A 21719-nucleotide genomic window follows, 5' to 3' on the forward strand; every position below is an offset into this window, starting at 1 on the left:
CATGTATACGTCACAGACAGGTAGTCAATGCAACTTAAAGTTTAGTTAAACTTAAAGTATTTAAGAACAAAACGTGTTTATGGTAGACAAAAAGTGATCGCTATAGGCCTACATTAGATATTTTTGATACAGCTCAAATGTTTCATCTGAATTGACTTATCCTGCCATTTGTTTTTTCTTCATGTTTTGTTTTATGTTCACAAGACTTTTTTATACTCTTTGTGGCTGTATAGTTTGGGCACAGTAAATTTACGTTTGCCTTTTCTCCCTGAAGCTGTAGATGAAAATGAGCCAAATGAAGTAAAATTGCAGAAGCAGCAGCAGCAGGCAAAAATGATCTGAAATTAGAACTAGGCTACAACTTGGCAGTTGGTTGATCATTTACTTTCACATGACTTGCCTTACATTTTATTGATCTTTCTAAATAATTTCCATTGGTTGAAAAATGCAGATGCAGAAGAAGTCCCAGCTAAGCCACAAATATTGCACAGTCAGCAGGTCATAACTTGGAATTTAATGATGACTTTACTAGACGAGATTTATATGTCTTGGTTTCTTATTCAGTTACTCTTTCACTCGGACGTGACTTTTCTATTAAGTCTTCAAATTGTTTGTGTTCTCCAATCCTGAGTAATCCCTAGCTGTGTTAACTTGTTTGTATGGGGCATTAATTCAGCTATACAGTGAGAAGCCTCCCCCTCTCTCTTTGCACCAACTCGCATATATTACCATCACTCCTCCATTCTATTAACACACACTGGCAACAGTGAGATCAACTTGCTTAAAAGTGTTGTATATAAAGGGTATTTATGTGGAGAGGGAACTCAACACATTTTCAAGAGCATGAAATCACTGTTAATCCGTTTAGGTTGGAAGTCATATTTTATTATTAGTCCTATCCATTTAAGTAATGGGATTCTGCTTGCTACACAGCCGAGTGCTATATTCGGAGGAACCTGTTGTTAACTCAGGCTAGGAGGTGTTGGATAAATTAGTTGTGTAACATATTACGTAAGCTTTGACAGACTCACAGGATGTACAGTCAAAAATGTGTAGATTTGTAGCTGCAGAATTTTCACTGGTGGGATTTATTTCAGTGGTTAAAAAAACAAAAAGAATGTGTAATATTATAAAACCAGAATGATGGATGATATATTTTTTCAGATTTTTCATCTAATATAGTAAAACATTTCCATTTTAGTCATGAAAAAACTACATCTGAGTGCAGTTGTGGTATTGAAAGACATGCCTCATTGTAAGTGCCTGCTAAAATTCCAAGAAAAAGATGGTGAGAGGGGATTCTGATCATTTTGGGTCAATACCCATAGCGGATGACTTTGCAGACCCTTCATCTCGATTATACAAGGTGAAGGAGAGACGACAAGGTTACGTACAGCGGGGATCGTTTTCACTGCAACCTGTAACCTAACAAAGTATTTTTTTGTCATCTTGAATTTCAGTTATAATGAAACAGAAATGACTCTCTACCTTTCTATATTGCTTTAAAGGGAACTGCAACAAAGACAAAAGAGAAATAGAGCAAACCAGCACTCTGTAATATTGTTGGTTAATGTGCCACTATAATGAACTGAACATCTGGACTTAAAAATCATGTCTGCACTAAAAATCCCCCACTCAAAAGACTCAGGAATGATTTTCGACGTGTTTCCTGACGGTTTTAGCAGTTTTAGAAACACCCACAATTTGGGCGGAAACAGTGACGTATTGTACGTCACACCTGTGTCAGAGGCAGAGGATGAGCTCATTTACCAGTAGTAGTGCGTGCGTCTATCTCATCTTTGTCTATTATTTTTACACAATAGTAATAATTTGAAGTGGTGAAAATAGCTTCACGGCTTTGGTTAGTTTTGTTGTTTTGTGTTTTGTCATGATCCGTGCTTTGTTTTGTTTGGTTTTGGTTTGGTTTTCGTTGTCATGTCTCCTTCGTTGTCATTGTGCTCGTCATACACCTTGTGTCTTCCAACCAGCACTCTCTGCCCCTTGTGTCATGTCCAAGTGTTTGTCATTGTTTTGTTAATTTGCTCCTATTTAGGCCCTGCCCACACGAAAGCCAGTTTCAATGTATTCTCACAAGTTTCTTACCGTTTAGGCCGTTCGTCCACACTAAGGTGCGGTTTCGGAGCTTGAAACTGATCACTTTTGAAACCGGGCTACAGAGTGGAAAGATTTCAAAACGCGCCCGCATGGGTCTGTCTGGACACCATATGCAGGATACTCCTCCAGTGATGACGTAATGGTTGCAGCTCGATGATGACCCATTGTCGCAGATTGATGACGTATGCGGCAATTCTCGCATGACTGTGCGCGAACCGTCAGTCTGTCAACAACATTGGTGGATAACCGTGTCGTATTCGTTTTGCGCAGCCTCCTTAGCTTGCTTATGCAGTAAAATATTTTGCTTCTTTATTCCCACGTTCAACAAGCTGTGTCACTTCTCCTGTGTTTGTCTTTTTTATGTTATTTTGATACATGCAAAGTCATGTTTGATCTGTAGATTGCAATAAAGTTAAAAAAAAAAAGTGTCTTTTTTTTTTCTTCGCTGATACGCTTTTCTTTAACTCCCTGTGGCTGCGCTATAGCGCCACTCCAGACTTGGCATATACATTACAGCCGTTATAGGTCCTCAGCGTCTTTGTTTAAGGAACAAAGCCGGCTTTGCTTTCATCTGGACAGGGCCTTACGCCCAATTCACACTGACTGCGGAACGGACGTGGTGCGTTTTCCGTACGGCCGCCGCAAGGAAAAGAAAGCATTCGAGTCTGCGTGTCAATTCACACCAGCTGCAGTGCGGTGCATATGCAGTACGGAGGGGATGCGGCGCTGCGGATGGTTTCCGCAAGTGTTCTATTTTTTCCGGACGCCGCATGCGGAACACTTGCTGATTTTTATGAAGCTGAAGAAATTACACGAGCCGGACAGGAAGTCGAGCGTTGGCATCAAGGTCAATCCGGTATATTTAAAAATAAAACTGTTTGCGAACTCCTTTTTTGGGGGGGGGAGAGAAGCTAGCTAACTACATAGCAAGACATGAGTCAAACATTTAAAACAAGCTTAGAATAAATCAAACATGACAAAATAACACTATTTGAATACAAAACGTACTTACCCGTGGTAGAAGAGCCATGGTAGTCATTCATTTGCATCACAGAGTCTATGGCTGCGTTCACACTGCAGCTTAATTCCGATTTTTTCCACAAGTATCTGATTTTTTCATGCAGTGTTAACGGTACAATTCAGATTTTTTCACACCAAACCTGAGCCTCTTTTGTATGTGCATATAAATCGGATATGTCTGCACTGTGAACGCTCATCCGCACGCACCCGATTCATACGTCATCAAAAACCTGATATATCTATAGCCCATCAGACATCATGAAGTGCGTTTGTGGATAGATAATTTTCCACCTTTATACTTGGGGTTTAGTAAGATGTTTTATGATTCGTATCACTTGTGGTTTTGTTTTTTATTTTTTTGTCAACACAGAGCACCAGCCAGCACATCACTGACAATGCAATAACTTCAATTTTTTTAGGATATTAAATTACTATTATTATTATCATTATCCATCCATCCATTTTCCGAACCACTTATCCTCACTAGTGTCACGGACGTGCTGGAGCCTATCCCAGCTGTCAACGGGCGACAGTATTATTAAATTATTATTGTGTCCTAAAAACCTTACATTTGGAGGTGGGAAGATTGATATGAGTAAATACTACCACTTGATAGTACAGCGACTTGTGTCCATTTCTGTCGCTGACGTGGCCACCAAGTCATGGGGACATATCAATGTTGCCAAAGTAAAAGTTGCATTCCAGTGGCAATTATTTATTTGCAGACTGCTATAAAACTGATTGATGGCATTGAAAGTGAATGTCAGTTTCATTTTCTTGAGAAAATATAAATATAGTGAGCTTGGTCATGAAAAATTAACCACTTTGACCACAGTGCTCCTCTCAAAACAGGCAAGCTTCATTCAGCTCAAGAATTTCTTCCAAATCCTATAGAACAAAAAAACAAGGTCTTCAGTATCATCTAAATGACAACGTAAATAGTTTGTAGTTGAATTGGTCCCCAGTTTGAAGCTGAGATCTGACTTTCCTTTTTCTGCAGGTACTCCGACTTTGTCGCACATTTCAATAACTTGCATGTTAGGCTCAATGAATACTCTACCTGTGCGTAGGTGTGAATGTTAGTTTGTCAAAACTAAACTAAAAATGTATTCAACTACAGCACAAATAAAGACCTCTCCCCTGAATAGACACACATATTAATCTGCAGTGGAAGGAATAAATGACTGGGCAGTATATAGTGAAATATGCTAACCTTGTCCTATAGCCTACTAGTAAATTAAAGTCTGATGACACATTGACTTAATTGTGACAAGATGACCACGGATCATTTACCTTCATGGTCAGTAATGTTCATGGACCAGCCAGGACACCTCTCATAATAAGTTAACATTTGTATTAGCAGTGTTACTGTTCAGTGCTTATACAAATATCAACACCATTATTTTCTTCTTCTTCTTTTTTAGTTACATTTCATTAATCTTCATTGCTGTTAGATATTGAATATTCAAAATGTCTGCTAGTATAAAGAGAATAAAACACTAATACGCAGAATAAAACGTACAAGTGTGCATTTGCAACTTCCAAAAAATAAACATAAAATGCATGGCTTAACTTCCGAGAGAAGTTCCAGTAGGCATGAAAATACTGAATAACTGTTGTAACTGGATTCTTCAAAGGCATAGTATCAAGCATGAACATCAATAATAAAATGCAAGCGAGCGTTAAAAATAAATAAATAAATAAATAATAACTACAACTGTTACCATGAAAATCCTTTTTCTGCTCAGTGGTCACAACTCTCACTACCTCAGGGAATATTGCCTTCTTAACCTTCTTGCAGGTTTCCTCCCCAGTTTTGCATGCTATCAGAATGCCCAAAACTCCCAAGATTCTTCCCATTCAGGACTCTACAGTCATGTCAATTTGCATCAGTACAATAGATCTGTTCCTGCTGCACATAAAAAAAAATGCAGTTTTCCTGCATCCTTGCGTATAAGCAGAAACTGTCTACACATTTTAATGGATTTAGAGCGGAAATGCTCCATTGCCTGATTTAAACAATATCCTGGAAGTCAGTAATCCCCAAACCCCACATTCATCCTCCGGGGAATTTCATAAAGCTCATTAAATCGGCGTTAATCCAAACACCTGTCATCAAATGCTAATTTGTAAAAACATGCAACGGGGATGTTTTCTATCATTTCTTTAACACTTGAGATAAGATGCAGATGTTTACATATGACGGTAATATATTGGTATTTTTAACATGAAACTCGTGCTTTCAGATTTGTGTGAATTGACAACCTCCCCAGGCATCCCACAACTTCACCACCATAGAAGGGGTCCAATCGAAGAACAAATTGGAGAAACATTTGAATGCTTCCCAGCAACTGATCTGTAATGGGGAGAAAATTGATGACATGTCCAAGGGTCCATGACTGACGGATATTTGCACCTTTGGGATGGTGGCTTTCTTTCCTTGCGGCAGCCCTACTTCTCAAATGCAAACAGTCTTGAACACATGGACTATATAAGCAGGTCAAAGCAAAGCTCAAAGAATACAAGACTGACATTGTGCATATGCTTAGACATGCAACCTCAAGCAAACATGAAGGCAAGGAGCATCTTGAAATGTAATTGTTTGTATAATCTGCAGTCAGGATGTAATTTCACCCTTGGCGAGAGAATATCTCATGTGCATAAGACCTCAGACTGTATGATGACTTGCATGCATGTGACCCAAGAAGCGTTGTGTAAATGAAATTAGATTCATATATCATCTGTAGTGTCTGCTTTCTTGCTCTTATTTTCGGTGTTTGGGTGCTCAAGCAAAGCAATGTTTTTCAGCCATATTGATATTCGCTGTAGACTGCTCCCATCCTGTCATTTTGTCAACACCATCACTGTTTGGCTGAGCTCAGCCAAGCAAGGCACCTGACAGACAGGCAAACCAGAGTGGTGGACTTTGGTAACATAACACCCGCTAGCTACCATCTTTGAACCTAACAGAGAGGTTCACTGCTTATACAGTACTGTACATACACCCCCACACAAAGCAGGGTTGCATTCTGTGGCTTAGACATCTCTTTGCTCTCATGTTGCTGCTGAAATACAGAATAAAAACTGGGCGAGACAGATTGATCAGAGAGATACAATCAGCAAGAAGGTGAACTGCATGAGTGGGTTTCCATTTGGTGCCAAATGACACTGCAGATTGATTGACGAGTGACAAAAAAAAAAAACCTTAATCCAAAAAACCATTATTCCCAGAACACTATCTCTAGGTCAGTAATATGTCAGTATTCTTCCTGCAGTGGTACTTTTACTGTTTTAATTCAATATGATTTTTCAGTATGTTGGAGATTGGCCAATCTATAAAAACAGTAGCATGGTGAAATGGGATGCAATAAATGTCCAATAAAACCAAGTTTCAACATAAATGTTCTGTAATTTCCTTATTTGCTTTTTTTTTTTAACCAAAGTCCTCCACTAGGCTGACCAGAGGTCCCGGTTTAAGTACGACAGTCCCGGTGAGCTGAAAGTACCACCGTGCGTGCACTCAGCGCCAGTTTTCCAACGCATATTAAATTAATGAAATGAACTGAAGTCCTTTATTCACATTCAAATGGGTTTTAACTATGTCATATAATTGTCAAATAATGGAGAAATAAAGACAAACAAACTGGGTACTTCTTTTAAATGCATCTTTTAGATGCAAGAGCCTGACGGAAACTTGCCATGCACAGACCCGACGGTAACTTGGCATGCACATGTGCAGACCACTCGGTCAGTGCCGTTTGACAAGCAGCTTATTTCGGCAGTACACCAATTTTTGAACCTTGTGTCCCAAGCTGCGGAGAATTTCGGCAGCCCCATTGTTTTGTTTTGTTTATTTTTTAGCCAGTCAGCATGCTAATTGTTTGGGGCATGTGCATGTCAATCACACAGTTCTGATAGTGATTCATACGACTAATCTAACTACATCTAGGGCACGTTCAAAAATACGCTTAGAGCGCACACTGCTTCGCTCTAACAGTTCGGAAACCCTCATGGTCGGGAGACGACCACTCTACCACTGAGCCATGCCGCCCCAACAACAGCAACTGGAAGCATCGTTATTGAAATGTTGAGAGTGTGGTCGAAAATGTTCTCCTTCACCGGAAATCACAGTGTGGGTAATTTAACACTCAAGGTAGTGCTATTCAGGTTACACCCAACATCCACCCCAACACTCAAGGACATTTACTCTGACACAGTGTAATTTTTTATCCTAACAATGTTAAAATAACAGCACGTATTGCATATTTGATCAAACACTGGAAATTTAACGCTGACCGATTTGCTGTGTATCCTCCACACATCATTTTCAGTTCAGACGTGCCATTGAATACTAACATCAGGCATCAGATCACTTGAAAAACTACAAAAAACATTTGGGGGAAAATAACTTGTTCTAAATGCAAAAGACCAAATGGGAAATTATCTCCTTGTACATAGTGTGCGCACCGGGTAACATACTCATCCGTCAGGCATCGTGGTAAAACATTGAATAAACAGGGTGATAGGGGACTACTGGAAGTTGAGGTTGTCAGCCAAGATGGATCCTGAGACTAGAATATACTAAGGAAATGATATGATAAAAATAACAGAAACCAACCAGATGCATTTGAGGAGGTGTGCTAGCAACTGATAAAGGATTCAGATTTATAAAACCGTCATAAAACATAAACCCATATTTCGTTTTCTGAAAAATTGAACATGAGAGATAGGTAGGCTGCATAGTCTGCTCAATATTGGTTACCAAATAAACACGAAACAGAAAATCATGAGTGCATTTTGGTAGTTTTGATTCATAATTTTAGAGTTAAACTTGGGTTTGTTTTGTCTAAATATTGACTGTATGCATATCTTCTTTGTGTCGCCTACCATAGCACAGGCTATATCTGGTTTGTGTGTGGAGCAAAGTGTTAATTAAACAGGTGAGCAACTCCCTTTTTGTTGACTTACACCCCCCCAACTCCACCCCCAAGACTCAGGCTCAGGCGGTCATTTAATTGCTGCTCTCAAACACACATAAAACCTCCGTTTCTCCATTTTGCTTAATTTAGTGCAATGCAGCAAATGATTATCTAATGAACATAACAGTAAAAAAAAAAAAAGTAGTATTACACGAGGAACAAACTGAAAAGGCTGACTATCAGAGATTTGACATAAGATGTTTCTCACGAGACGAATGCAGAGCAACATTTCCCATTGGAAAATGTCAACGCTGTAATTCATTTTACTTAATCTACCTTAACTGCTCATTGATTGTAAAAGGGTGAAAGTATGCAATTTAGCAGAAGTGGAATATATACTATAACCTGTATTACTATATCAGTTCACATTCATTTCAATTCAGAATTTAACATATATTAATAGAGCTAACAACTTTGTGGTATTCACCTGGGGAATTCTGCAATGGCTTTGGAATACATGAACATAATATTAAAGTAGACAATTGAGTAAATGAATGCAATAGCAACGAGAAGAAGAAGAGACATTTATTTGTCTCTTCTTCTCACTGGCGCAAAATAAATAATGAAAGGGATGAACGACTGAGGTCTGGCTTCATCTTCCATGATCCAAGCATTTTGTGTATACCTGTATAATTTATAAGCCTTTTTTGTTCATGCCAAAAGAAACATCTTCATCTTCGGAGTTCTCCATTTTGTAGATAATTCCGCTGAGCTTGGTACCGCCGGTAGTAAACCAATTGTAGTTTTTGAGAAGAAAAAGAAACGAAAAGAACAAAAGTGGTCAACGGATACAGCCGACGGCAACATCATGATCACATAAGTGGGAGCAACATCTCAAAATGCTCAAGACAGTGAGAAAATATTTTATATTTACAGCGCAATTACTTGAGTCTTGAGCCACACTAACTGTAGCAGAGAATACATGCAATAGAAGAGAAAGTAAACCCTCAACAGCAATGAATGTCGAACATGCTGCTCGTGAAAAACATGAAGTCTGTTCAGACTGTTTACTTGATGAAAAGGTGAGAATCACTGCAGCTGGAAGGCAAGAAAAAAAAAGATCATAGAAGGTAATATTGTACGCTATCAGTCGGATGGCTATTTGGACACTGTAGTGCAGTGATTCCCAACCTGGTTGCAGTGTACAAGTAGATCTTTATTCAGCCCTCTATGCCAGTGACATATAGTCACAGAAAGAACAATTAAATGCTCTTCCATTAGATGGCAGAAGGTACAATAAACCTGCGTATCTGTCTGTTACCGTTCAAACAACAGAATAAGCCATTTCCGCCTGCGAGTATATCAGCTTTGTGTTATTTGTCGATCCCACGTGTAGTCTTCTCATATATATTTCACAAGTAAGTGAGCACATCTCTTTTGCCAAAGTAATCCATCCACCTTGCAGAAGTGGCATATTAAGGTACTGGTTAGACAGCTTGATTATTGCACAGGTGTGGCTTAGGCTAGTGGTTCTCAGCCCCAGTCTATTCCATGTGTCCTTCAGCCAACATGGGTGTTTCAAATAATCAGCTAATCAAAAAGCTCTGCATGAAGCTTGACAACAATCCTCAGATGTGTTGGCTGAGGGAAACATGGAAAACAGACTGGATAGGGGTATTCGAGGACCACTGGCTAAGGCTACCCACATTAAAAGGTCACTCCAAAATGTGCAGTTTTCCCTAACAGCACAAGATTAGTTGGGGACCTTCAATGCCTCTCCTTTGTGCTCTCAACTTGTTCACTGCCAGCTATTTTAAAGCATTCTTGAAAGAGCCACTGAAAGCTTGTTTCAAGCTTTTTCTTTCTTCAGCAATCAGTAGTAGAACCTAGGTTGTGAAACCAAAATCACGTTTTTTTTTCTCTCACCAAAAAGCACAGAATGTGCTGTTTGCCAGAAACATGTCAAGCAGAATGGTGACATTGACGCTAATATTGTTTGCATTAGTGACATCATTACAAAACAGACTGAGAAATGGTGTGTACTGTTAAAATTATGTTTATTTAGAGGTATGCAGTACAACTCGGAGTGTGGCTTTTTTTCACATGGAGTGAGCTTTCTAACAATTGCGAGAATCCAATTCAAATTATCTGTTTTATCATACATAACATATACTGTACATATCTATATATGCATAACCTTCATTGAATACTCTCAATTGTCCTTAGGTGTGTACGTGAGTGTGTTGCTTATTTGTCACTGTGCCTTGCCAATCCCAGCTGTACCTTGCCTCTCAATCAAAGCTGGAATAGGCGCCAGCATAAGCAGCATAGAAAATAAACACATGGCTACTATAAAATCCCGGCTCAATTCTCACTTTCACTACCTTGAATTTGAAACCTTTCCAAGTTTCCATGCACTTAGGGATATGTAAACCAATTAGATGGTGCCTATCTCTGGGGCGCAGGGTTGATTTCTAAGATGGATGCTGAAACGAACGATAAAAACAAAAAGCCCAGATCAGTAGATGTCTGTTTCAGATGCAAGGGAATCATATAAAGCGTGCAAGACGATGACACTTTGACTCAAATCTTCTGCCATGACCAACATCCACATTGAAGAACCTCCGAAAGGCCTTGAGCGTCACATTTATATGCATTGATCAGATGTGACAAGATCCAAAAAGCACTCAAGCATGCTGCTTTAGCTTCAAAACAAATTGACTCCAAGCTGCAGTGCAACAATACGTTGAAAACAACCAAGTCAGTTCATATTTGCTGCCACTATGACAAGGGATGGTGCTCATCTTTTGTTTATTATGGTTATACATCTTGGACTACAGTGTAAAACAAAGAGCCAAGCCCTCCAGTAATGACTCATTTCTGAGAACACAAGTATCAGTGTTTAGAGGGACAGAGCAATTAAGTCTCTGCCAATTACAACAGCAATTTTGACAGCGCAACAGTATGTGTAGTGACAGCACCAAAGCTGTACAATCAAGCGCCGGTTGAAGCTGCTATAAAGATCCACATCAAAGTTCCTTAGATCGGCTTTAATGATTTGTAGGTGGGAGGAGAAGTCAGCAACACAATAAGCAGGAACATTGTGTTGACTAGAAAAAGGAAAATAAATACATTCCTTGATGTGGGAACAAATAGGATGACGTGAAGATGTACATGAAAATTTGTAAGACTACACAAATATTTTAGCATTGACAATCAAAAGTAAGTAGTATTAGTATGAAGTTGTATAAAATATTGAAATTGATTATCGGAAACTGAAGAAAGGACAATCAGTATTTTTAACATCATAAGATGGAAAGCAGTGTAATACACTGAACCTTCCGTGAATATAAAACTAAGCAACCCTTCAACCCGCATGATATGTGGTAATTCCAAGTGCATTATTTGATGGAGCCTTTCAGAGGCCATCACACTGCTCCCATCGGGCCCATCCAGTGATTTGTTTTCCTTTTATTTAAACTGCCATTTGAGCTTCGATGCCAAACATTAGCGGTGAGGATTGCTTCATAAAGGAGGGCTGTCCTGTCCTGGGTCAAGTTTGCCGCTTACATGCAGAGGTGTGTAGCAACATGCTACATTTACTCTGTTACAGTTGCTCAAGTGGTTGTTTTTTTTTAATCAAATGTACTTACAAAGTAGTTTTAATGCAACATACCATTTACTTTAGTATTTATGTTAAGAAGAAACGTTACTTTTACTCTGCTAAATTGAGCTATATTCTACTTGCTACTTCTATTTATCAATCAATAATTAGCTTGTTGCGATCTATTCGGTTTTGGCTCATCAGAGAGAATTCCTCCTTGGGTGCTAAACATTAGTGATATTTGACTGTATTTCATCAATCAAATGGTATCAGGCAGTCACATGACCGCACAAGTTTTTGCAGACCTGTCAAGGTGACTGTAAATGGAGGAGCGACTGAGCGACGTGTGTTTACATTTCAGACTACGGAAAACAACAGCATTGTCTGTGTCTGTCTAAACGTGGAAATTTCAGCCTACTTAAGACTTCTGTAGGTTTTTTTTATTTTTTATTTTTATGTTTTGGCTGTGCGTAGGCCAACATTAGTCCTACTTTATGATCATAAGTAACTATCAGACAGGCATATTTTGGGGTAAATACTGCAGTGTAGCTTCTGTCTCACACGCACGCTTACACACGCACACATTCCAGTTGTTTTGCAAGTGCCATAAAGCTAGATCAATAAATGTGGTCAACAAAGCAGCGTATGATTTGAATGTAATTGGTTATTTCTGAGCAAAGTCACATACCAGTTGCAAGAGGGTGTGCACACTTGTTCAACCAAATATTGTTATTTTATTTTTATCTCTCCTCCTGAAAATATGTGTTTTAAATTCTGTTAAGCTGTATATGTTACGCTCCGGTTTCCTCCCACAGTCCAAAGACATGCATGTCAGGTTAATTGAACACTCCAAATTGTCCATAGGTGTGATTGTGAGTGTGAATGGTTGTTCGTCTCTGTGTACCCTGCGATTGGCTGGCAACCAGTTCAGGGTGTACCCCGCCTACTGCCCGAAACCAGCTGGGATAGGCTTCAGTGCCCCTGCGACCTTTGTGAGGACTAAGCGGTTAAGAAAATGGATGGATGGATGGATAGGTTATTGGTCACATTAATGGTTGAAAATGTTTAGAAATTATTCATGTCGGTTATTCATTAATTTTTTCCAAACATCATATATATATATATATTCACTGTATCCTTGTCTTGGCAAGCCTATTGTGCTGTGTCACAAGGAAACAAAAATGTACAGTATAAAACCATGGGGATTAATTTGCCTTAATTTAATTTGTTTGTTTTAAAAATTTTAATTAAAAAAAAATTATATTAAGTGATATTGTTCAGCAATATCTGAATTTGCAGATTCATATTTTATTTCCTTATTTCTATTTTATTTGAAGTTCATGCTCTAAGTAAAAACCAAATCAGAAGTTACTCACCAGCTTGCTCAGTACATGAGTAGTTTTTTCAAAGTACTTTTTACTCACACTCAAGTAAATATTAGAAGGACTAATTTTGACCTTTACTTGAGTCATATTATTTTAAAATAACAGCACTCTTACCTGACTACAGTTTTTGTCTACTCTACCCACCTCTGCTTACAAAGGCAGGGGAAGAGCACAAGAGGAAACTCAATTACATTTTTGTTGTGGCGGGGTGGGGGTTGTGGGGGGGGGGGGGGGGTGCCACCAGGACCAGCCAAAACGTTTGTCATCTTATTGTCTGGTTGTAGGAAACCCTTTCTCTGAGTGACTTCATATGATAGTGCCTCAATAAAGTCTCATATGAGACTTGTTTGTTCTCAACGTGTGTACCCACCCCTTCTCGCTTCCTGGTTACCCATCATTCACTGACCTTCAGAATTTAGAAACACTGATATGAACAAGGGCAGCACGGTGGCTGACTGGTTAGCACATCCGCCTCCCAGTGCAGAGGACGTGAGATCGAGTCCGGGCTTCGGCCTTCCTGGGTGGAGTTTGCATGTTCTCCCCGTGCTTGCGTGGGTTTTCACCGGGTACTCCGGTTTCCTCCCACATTCCAAAAACATGCATGGCAGGTTAATTGAACACTCCAAATTGTCCCTAGGTGTGAATGTGAGTGTGGTTGTTCGTCTCTGTGTGCCCTGCGATTGGCTGGCAACCAGTTCAGGGTGTACCCCGCCTACTGCCCGAAGCCAGCTGGGATAGGCTCCAGCACCCCCGCGACCCTAGTGAGGAAAAGCGGCCAAGAAAATGGATGGATGGATGGATGGATGATATGAACAAAAAATGAATGGTCTGACCAACATTCACTGGTCCATTAACTGTCATGGATAACCTTTTGCCTTATGGAGATTGCTTGATCTGAAGAGTCTGAACAACAAAAACAAACAAAAAAGTAAGGGAGATTTGTGATCCACAGTATGGCAGGAGACTGCAATAATAATAATAATAATTATAATACTAATAATAATAATAGTAATGTTTATAAAATAATAAGAAGGGGAAAATACATGACAAATATGTCGTCCTAAACAGCTGTGATGCAGCAATTTTTAAAGATAAAAATTATACAATACAAGATTTAAATTGCTTAGCTAATATTCACCTACACTGCTAGATTAAAATTGGATGTATTATTATTATTATTAATAAAATAAAGTGAAGAATGTCCAAGTTGCTATGGCTTCTTTTGATTCTTCTATATACAGTATGCAGCGCACACACACTCAGTACTCTTAATATTTTCGCGTTTAAATCAAATGTAACCTAACTTTCACCCTTCTACTTTTTTTTAGCGCATCAGGACCGTGGGGTGATTAGGCATTCCAAGTTTCCAGTGACTTTATAGATAAAAAATTTGCATAATGATCGTTCTCCTTTCTAAGTAACAACTTAGAAAGTTTGTGATCCAGATAAGCCTCAGTCAAATGAGAAAAACATCTTCGAGCTCTGTACTCCATGCTGAGATAAACCATTTGTCCAAATGAATCCATCACACTCATCTTCAACAAACAATACTCAAGGATGCAAGGCTATTTGCGTTCACTTTACCTCCTGATGATCTTGGTGAACATTTTCCAGTAAGGCATTGCCTAGTTTTACATTGTCATCTCTGCTTGGTCAGTGATTAGGCCTGAGTTGACCTGGACCATAGTTAATTAACTAACTAACTAACCAACTGTGGCAAATTATGTTTTATAACAAAGATTTGTCACTACGCTTTTATTGTTGGAAAATTACATAACATTACATGTTGCTACATCTAAATTCAATACATCCTCATCTTCATGCAGTAATGAATTGCTACAACTTCATAAATTCATTGTTCTTATCTAGGCTAACAAAAATGTGAACAATTCGAATAAACATACTCTACACAGGCATACCTAGACTTCATGTTCTATTCTATCATTTCAATAGGTATGCATGTTTTTTCTACATTATAATGTTTCATAATTTTAAGATGCAGAAAGTAACAGCTGGTGGATAAAAGCTTATGTTTTCTCACTTTGAAATTTAAATACAGCGGTGCTTTGAGATATGAGTTCAATTTGCTCCTTGACCACGCTCATAACTCAAAACACTTGTATCTCAAATCCCCCTCCCTCATCGAATGGAATAAAACAGCTGTTGTCACACTTCCTCATTCAGTTCAACGCGCATTGTGCTGCTACTCATTCTGGTGTGTGCATGCTGTGGACACCTGGGGGTAATATAAAGGCCAATTCATACTTCACACATAATTTCCTGCTTGTATGCAGCAGCCAATCATATTGCAGTGGGGCAGTTGGATTCACAATAGTGCAGAGCAGCGTGGTGCCGCCTGCCTGGAACTCAAGTGGGATTCATATAGTAATTCTTCGCTGAGGATAAAGAACACAGTATATGACAGAATACTATTACAGAACCCTATTTTCCGGACTATAAGTCGCTCCAGAGTATAAATCACACTAGGCCAAAAATGCATCATTAGGGAAAAAAAACAAAACATAGATAAATCGCATTGGAGTATAAGTCGCATTTTTTGTGGGTAAACTACTTGACTAAGGACATACATTACGTCATCTTGGAAGGCAAGTTATAACATTAATAAAAGTTGACTACTTGCAGCTTGTAGTCTGTAGAATATGATTTTCTTTTGGGGGCATTTGTGTTAAGTTGTTCTCAATTGTCTTTGTAAGCTAATAATTACCGTTTAAATATTTAATTGTTAAGGAGTAGGAGATATCGGTGCGTAAGTCTAGAGTGCCCTCTTGTGGTTGTCTGTGAAATTATATGCACCCGTATATTTTTTCATGTATAAGCCGCTCCAGAGCATAAGTCGCAGGAACAGCCATCCTATAAAAAAAAAGTGTGACTTATAGTCTGGAAAATACGGTATGTTGTCTATCTTCAGGTGTTGATCCATTGTTTGTATTCATATCCCTTAAGGCACAGGTCTCAAACTCTTAAATACACATGTAATTCTCTTTGTTTTCAGTTTATTTTGAGAGTAAACTTAAACTGAGAGTGGCAAAAAACAGCTTGAAGTCACTTTTTTTTGAACATTTACAAATTATATCCATACCATACAGCGCTCGTGTCTCAAGTTTGCACTCGCAAGTCAAAGCAAAAACTTAGCTGTTCGATGACTCGTATTTTGAAAAACTCTGGTGACTAATATCTCACGGCACTACTGTATATGCTATATTTAATAGGGATGTAACGATATGATAACTATCACGATATTGTTGGGAGGTTGGCGATATTAAAGAAAGGTGACAATATTGAAAAAAAAAAAATGCTCATACTAAAAAAAAAAGCACAATATTGTGCTTTTTTACATAACATCAATGCATATAAACCACCTACAATCTATAATAACACTTAATATTGAGGCACTTACTTGCTAATGTACACACACATTGAGTTCCTCCACATATTGACTTGGTTCACAAGCATATTACGTTCCTCTTCATCTGACCATTAGTGTGGATTTTAAACATAGGCGGCCAAAACATGCCTTGTGAAAATTAAACCGCACTAAAAAACTAGCCACCAGAGGGTGCTAGAACCGCACAAATGGAAATCAACCTGACTTTTTTAACAGATGTGCTGCTTTTAAAATCGTGGAATGACGACAATTTATTGTGGCAGTTTTAATATCTCAATATCAGGATAATGCTTTTATCGTTAGATCCCTAATATTTAATACAACGTACCACGTCACATTCAATGTGCATGAACAAAATTAATTTGAGTGATTTGTGCAGTCATTTCCATACTAAGTGTGCCTGTCTCACATCATCTAACAATGCACCATCTACCATCTCTCCCTATCCTTTCTCTGCTATGGTGGGCAGAAAAGCCCGTTGCCACAATTTGCACAGAAAGGTTTATGGTGGGCTTACCTATGCATGCTGTTTAGTTTTGCAAAACATTGTGTTATATAGTGCGTTTTATAAAACATCACATATAGTATTTATTAGATGTGCATGTATTTTAGTACATTATTTAACAAGAAGATTAGATGTGAAAGTCAGTCAAAGAGCGTTTTGCTGTTTGGCACTTCACCAGTTTTATTTCATGTGAAAAAGACCACTTGAAACAACAGATACTTGTCTGTACTCAATCAGCAATTTAAGACTATCTCTTGCCCTTCCGTGTGACATCTAAAACAATCTAACATTTTGGAACTAGTGGAGACAGTGGCAGGTAAAGCAGCTTCTTCTAAGAAGAGCCTGCTGATGCAAGAGGCATCAAAGATGGTGTCATCGAAATGTGTCAAAATGTTTTAAGAGAAACCCTGAAAGAGAATACTTGAAAGTGTAAAAAGGTAGGATTGTTTGATCTATACAGAAGGGGGAAAAAAAGCTGAATGCAGAAGAAGCGCATACTTAACCTTACAACCCTGACCTGGGGTGGACAGTCATATCTCACGGGGCTGGTGTCAATGCAGCCTTGTGTTCTGCCTAAGTACCAATTGATTTCAGCAATAGCACAAAACCCTGCACACTCATTCTGCGGCTGGAGTTTCTCACTCAATTCATTAAATTCAAACCTTTTTGATCACTTGATCCTTGGAACTGGAGTTGGCATCGCTGCTCCGATACAGACATAAGCTGGCAGGTATACATTTTTAATTAACAGCCATGCTATTTTGATTATGATAACAGTACCATGGATGCCATTTTAGATTTCAGGGCAATGAAGCAGAAGCATGCATTTATTACGCAAGGCAATTGTATCAGCTCAGACTTATAATACAAAAGGGATTCATTCACAGACCAATGATGTGATGATTGTGACAAAGCGAGGCAGAGCTCTACCTAGACTCTGCAGCACGACTCACAATTAATTCTCGTCCGCCTTCCATTCAGTAATATTCAATGTTACAGTACTATGCCACAGTGAACAGAAAATTATCCCTCTGAATCACAATTGAGTTTACATTCAAAAAGTACCATCTGACCAAAATGAAATCCCACTTTAATATGTTTTGTTAGCAAACAGGCAACAAAGGGAAAACAAAGTAAAAAAATATATATATATATTGATAAATGTAATGGTGTCATCTCAACAATTGTGCAATGTTACATCAAAACATAAACATATCTCAATGATAATGTAGTTAATTAATGTGCGCCTCAAAAACTAATTAACATATTAGATTACGTGAACAGACATGAAATATGTCACAATTGCAGCAGGGAGCTAATAATGGAGCCCAATGCAAATTAAAGTGTTATGTATCAGGTGTACATTAGTTTCCCAGTTCAATGGTGACATTTGACTGATGCTTACAACCATAACAGAAAGAGGACGCCAAGCACTCCTCTGGGCCTTTCTTCTAGATCAGTCATTCTTAAGCTTGTTGTTGGAGGCACTGAACAAGTAGAATTGCCTTTTAGTTTTCATCAAAACTGGCTCTCTGTGTTCTTGTATCCACCATCTTAACGCAGCCTAAGGAAGTGTTCCTTTAGTTTTGCTCAATAGCAAGTTGTGCTGGACTAGAATTGCTCAAATTGGCACTTCAAATCATGCACTTAGGACGTTGACTCCCATCACAGACGTCAACTCTATATCTACTAAGCACTTTAAACCAACCACTGCTGTTTTCTTAAGATGGAACCATGGGGCAGCAGATACAATTAAAACACCAGAGGCCCCAGAATTGAACCCTGTGGAACACCATACGTCCCGTTATACATGTGGATTCATATTGCACTTATTCGTCTGACCACTTTATTTGTTTTCTCGACAGTATGAAGGGATTATAATAATAAAGAAATCACACAGCGTACCATCACAACAGCCACAAGTCAACAACTGAGCGCACCAAATTCCCTGCAGCACAGTTAGGCCAAGCAATGAAGCGTTATCACCTTTCAGCCAATGATGGCTTACCGGGGCGTATCGTCACGAATAATTTGAGCCGGGTGTGTGTCTTGAGCTCCGCCAAGCCACTGAGACTCACTCAGCGAAACCCCCGGAGTTGGATCGAACCCAGGTTAAGAACCACTGTTCGAGATGCAGTAGTTAGACTCAATAATATCACAACGAAGCTATGAAAACACAGACAAATGCAAGTTAAAATGACATGGTCAGGTGGTTACGTGTACTGCACCAAAACACTTAATTCACAAATCATCTAAGCCTCTGTCATTAACACATCCTAAAAGAAGAGACTAACCTAAAATCTGGCCTGAAATAGATTTGCGATATGTCAATGGATTGACTTTTTGATTGTAATTCTTGCAACCTATAGAAGCTCAAAACAGTATTTATTGAAAAAATAATTTTCATACTTGGCATCTGTAAAAATATGTTTGATTTGTAATGTTTTCCTTCTAAACATAATATAAGATGCTTATTATACGTGGTCACGGTTAACTAAGTTTAAAGGTACTGTATTTACCCTCAAGCGGCACGTTGCAATGTGTGAGGAGTAGCAAAATTACCTCCACAACACCGCAAGCTCCCATTAGTACCCAAAGAACCCCCTTTAAAGGCTCAAGTGTAATTTCGTGAAAATAAGCCATGCACTCAAAAGTACACTTGAATGTAATAACAGCTAAATTAAGACATCATTAAATTAGAAATAATCAATTGTTTACAACAAGATCACATTAAAAGGATTACAACGATGTTACAGAGAAGTTATATTTTGCACACATGCTATTTATCTGAGGTAAACATTAACACAGGCTACAAGCGTATGTATTTGCTTATTGCTAGATTGCTATGGGCTGATACATTAATGCAGCCTGGAGTAATACAAGTCATACATCATTAGTTAACCTCTGTGATATTGATGCATGTTGGACATGGGTAATAATCGTACTTTCCATCATACTCAAACGTTGGTATTGACCTCCTTTTCAGTAACAACAAACATATATCTGTTCAGAAATGTCATTTACTTTGTTCCCAAAGAAAATATAAAACCAGAATTCAAATGTTTTAGGCACCAGGTGCAGGAAAGGCAAGTTTGTTGTTGTTGATTTCTTAAAAAAAATGGTATAATGCATGATGTCGTTCTGCATCTGATTCTCCAAGGTATCATCAAAACCTTGAATTTCTCCTCACGACTCATTAAGACAGTGCAGGCACTGACAGGAAAGGATGATTTTTCAACCATTTCATGCATTACCAAAACTCTCCCAATCATACAGTACATCTCTCTTAGTCATTCTTTTTCTCTATGACTCTTCTTTCTTCTAAATGCAAAACATACATCACACACACACAACCACACACATGCTCATTGTTTGCCAATTGCAGCACCAGCCGCCTTTTCCTTTCTTTTCACCTGATTTCAACTTGCTGTCTCTTAAACCGGCATGCAGCAAAAGTCCCAAAAAGCACAGTGGTCACCCCCAACCACCACCACTACCCCAGCAGGCATCGCAAATAGGGAATTGCACAGACAATGGGACAACTGTCTCTTAGCCGACCTAGAACTGAGGAAGATAATAGCCCAGCTAAACAGATTATCTCTTCCTTCCTCCCTTTAAGTCCTTGAGTTTCCTGAAGCAACATGCGAAATACAGTGAGTCCCTGCCAGGACAATTTTAGGATCTATATTTGACAGGGCAGGACAGAGCTTTACATTATATTGTGCGTTTGCACATCCCTTCTTTTATTTGTTTTAGAGTGTCTGAAACTGGTTGAATGAAAACATGAACCAGTGCCTACCTGGTGTTGAGACTCAAAGCTGGGCAGAGAAGCAGCATGCAAAAAGCCTGGATGGATTTCATAGCTGAATCGCACTCCCGTTCCTTCTCCCGTCTCAGATGCTTTTAGCCTTTCCCCTGCGTCTCTCTTCTCACTCTCTTGCTCTCTTCCCACTGGCTGCTTGGGATTTTAGTGCACCCTCACATATACACACACGCGCACCTCGCTCTCTCACACACACACACACACACACACGGGAAGAGGCAGGCAGATGCAACACAGTGGCTGTGCGAGAGGGGGGATATCTGGTTTTAAATAACACAGAGACACGGAGCGACTTGCTAATGAAAAGGAGCGGGTGGGGCTTGAAATGAAGAGAGCGAGATGTGGAGGAGATATGATGTCAGTAGCCGCGCAGCTTCTGCGATTGGTGAGAGGCATCTTTCCCACTGTGTGGCTGCTGGTTGCTCCTCCAGCACAGTAGTACCCCATTCAGTCTGCACTGTTTGTTTACTATCTGCATTGTGTGAGAGGTAGGACACTGTATGCGTAAGTGTAGAAAGTGGCCATCAGGGAACAGCTACATTGGAATTGACATTTCTGAGAAACGATGCTAACAGATTTAAACAGAGTGTAATCATCTATGACAGTGAAAAGGTTTTCCTTTTCATAAAAGTGAAAATATGATGATGCAAAGCAAAGTGATGCTGAGGTGCCAAAGTAATAAAAAAGTCAAAGTAATTAAAACAAGAGCACTCAGAGAGCTCAGACCTTTGCCAAAGCTTAAAGATTTGTATCTAGAAGCACTTGAGATATATTCAAATGGTTCCCTTTCTATAAAACGGATTGGATGTCCCCAAAGTAACAGAAAAAAAAGTGGACCGGTGGGGTGCCTGGCGGGCCTGCAGTGCCCCGTCCTGCTGCGTTGGGTTGGGGGCGCGGGCCGTGTTGGGGTGGGGGGCGCTCCTGCTCCTGGGTTTGCTCTCC

General features: G+C 39.2%; 1 protein-coding gene across 1 annotated transcript in view; it reads right to left on the reverse strand.

Annotated features, from left to right (window-relative positions):
- The window catches only part of luzp2 (leucine zipper protein 2), a 152841-nt gene extending 131814 nt beyond the window's left edge, over positions 1-21027 (reverse strand). Inside the window, exon 1 of the mRNA XM_077564737.1 lies at positions 20754-21027. Coding sequence (XP_077420863.1) covers positions 20754-20815 — 62 coding nt within the window. The 5' untranslated portion in view covers positions 20816-21027. The remainder of the gene's footprint in view (positions 1-20753) is intronic.
- Positions 21028-21719: the final 692 nt, after the last annotated feature.

The sequence above is a fragment of the Vanacampus margaritifer genome, chromosome 4 (genome assembly GCF_051991255.1).
Source record: "Vanacampus margaritifer isolate UIUO_Vmar chromosome 4, RoL_Vmar_1.0, whole genome shotgun sequence".
Taxonomy (NCBI): Eukaryota; Metazoa; Chordata; class Actinopteri; order Syngnathiformes; family Syngnathidae; genus Vanacampus; species Vanacampus margaritifer.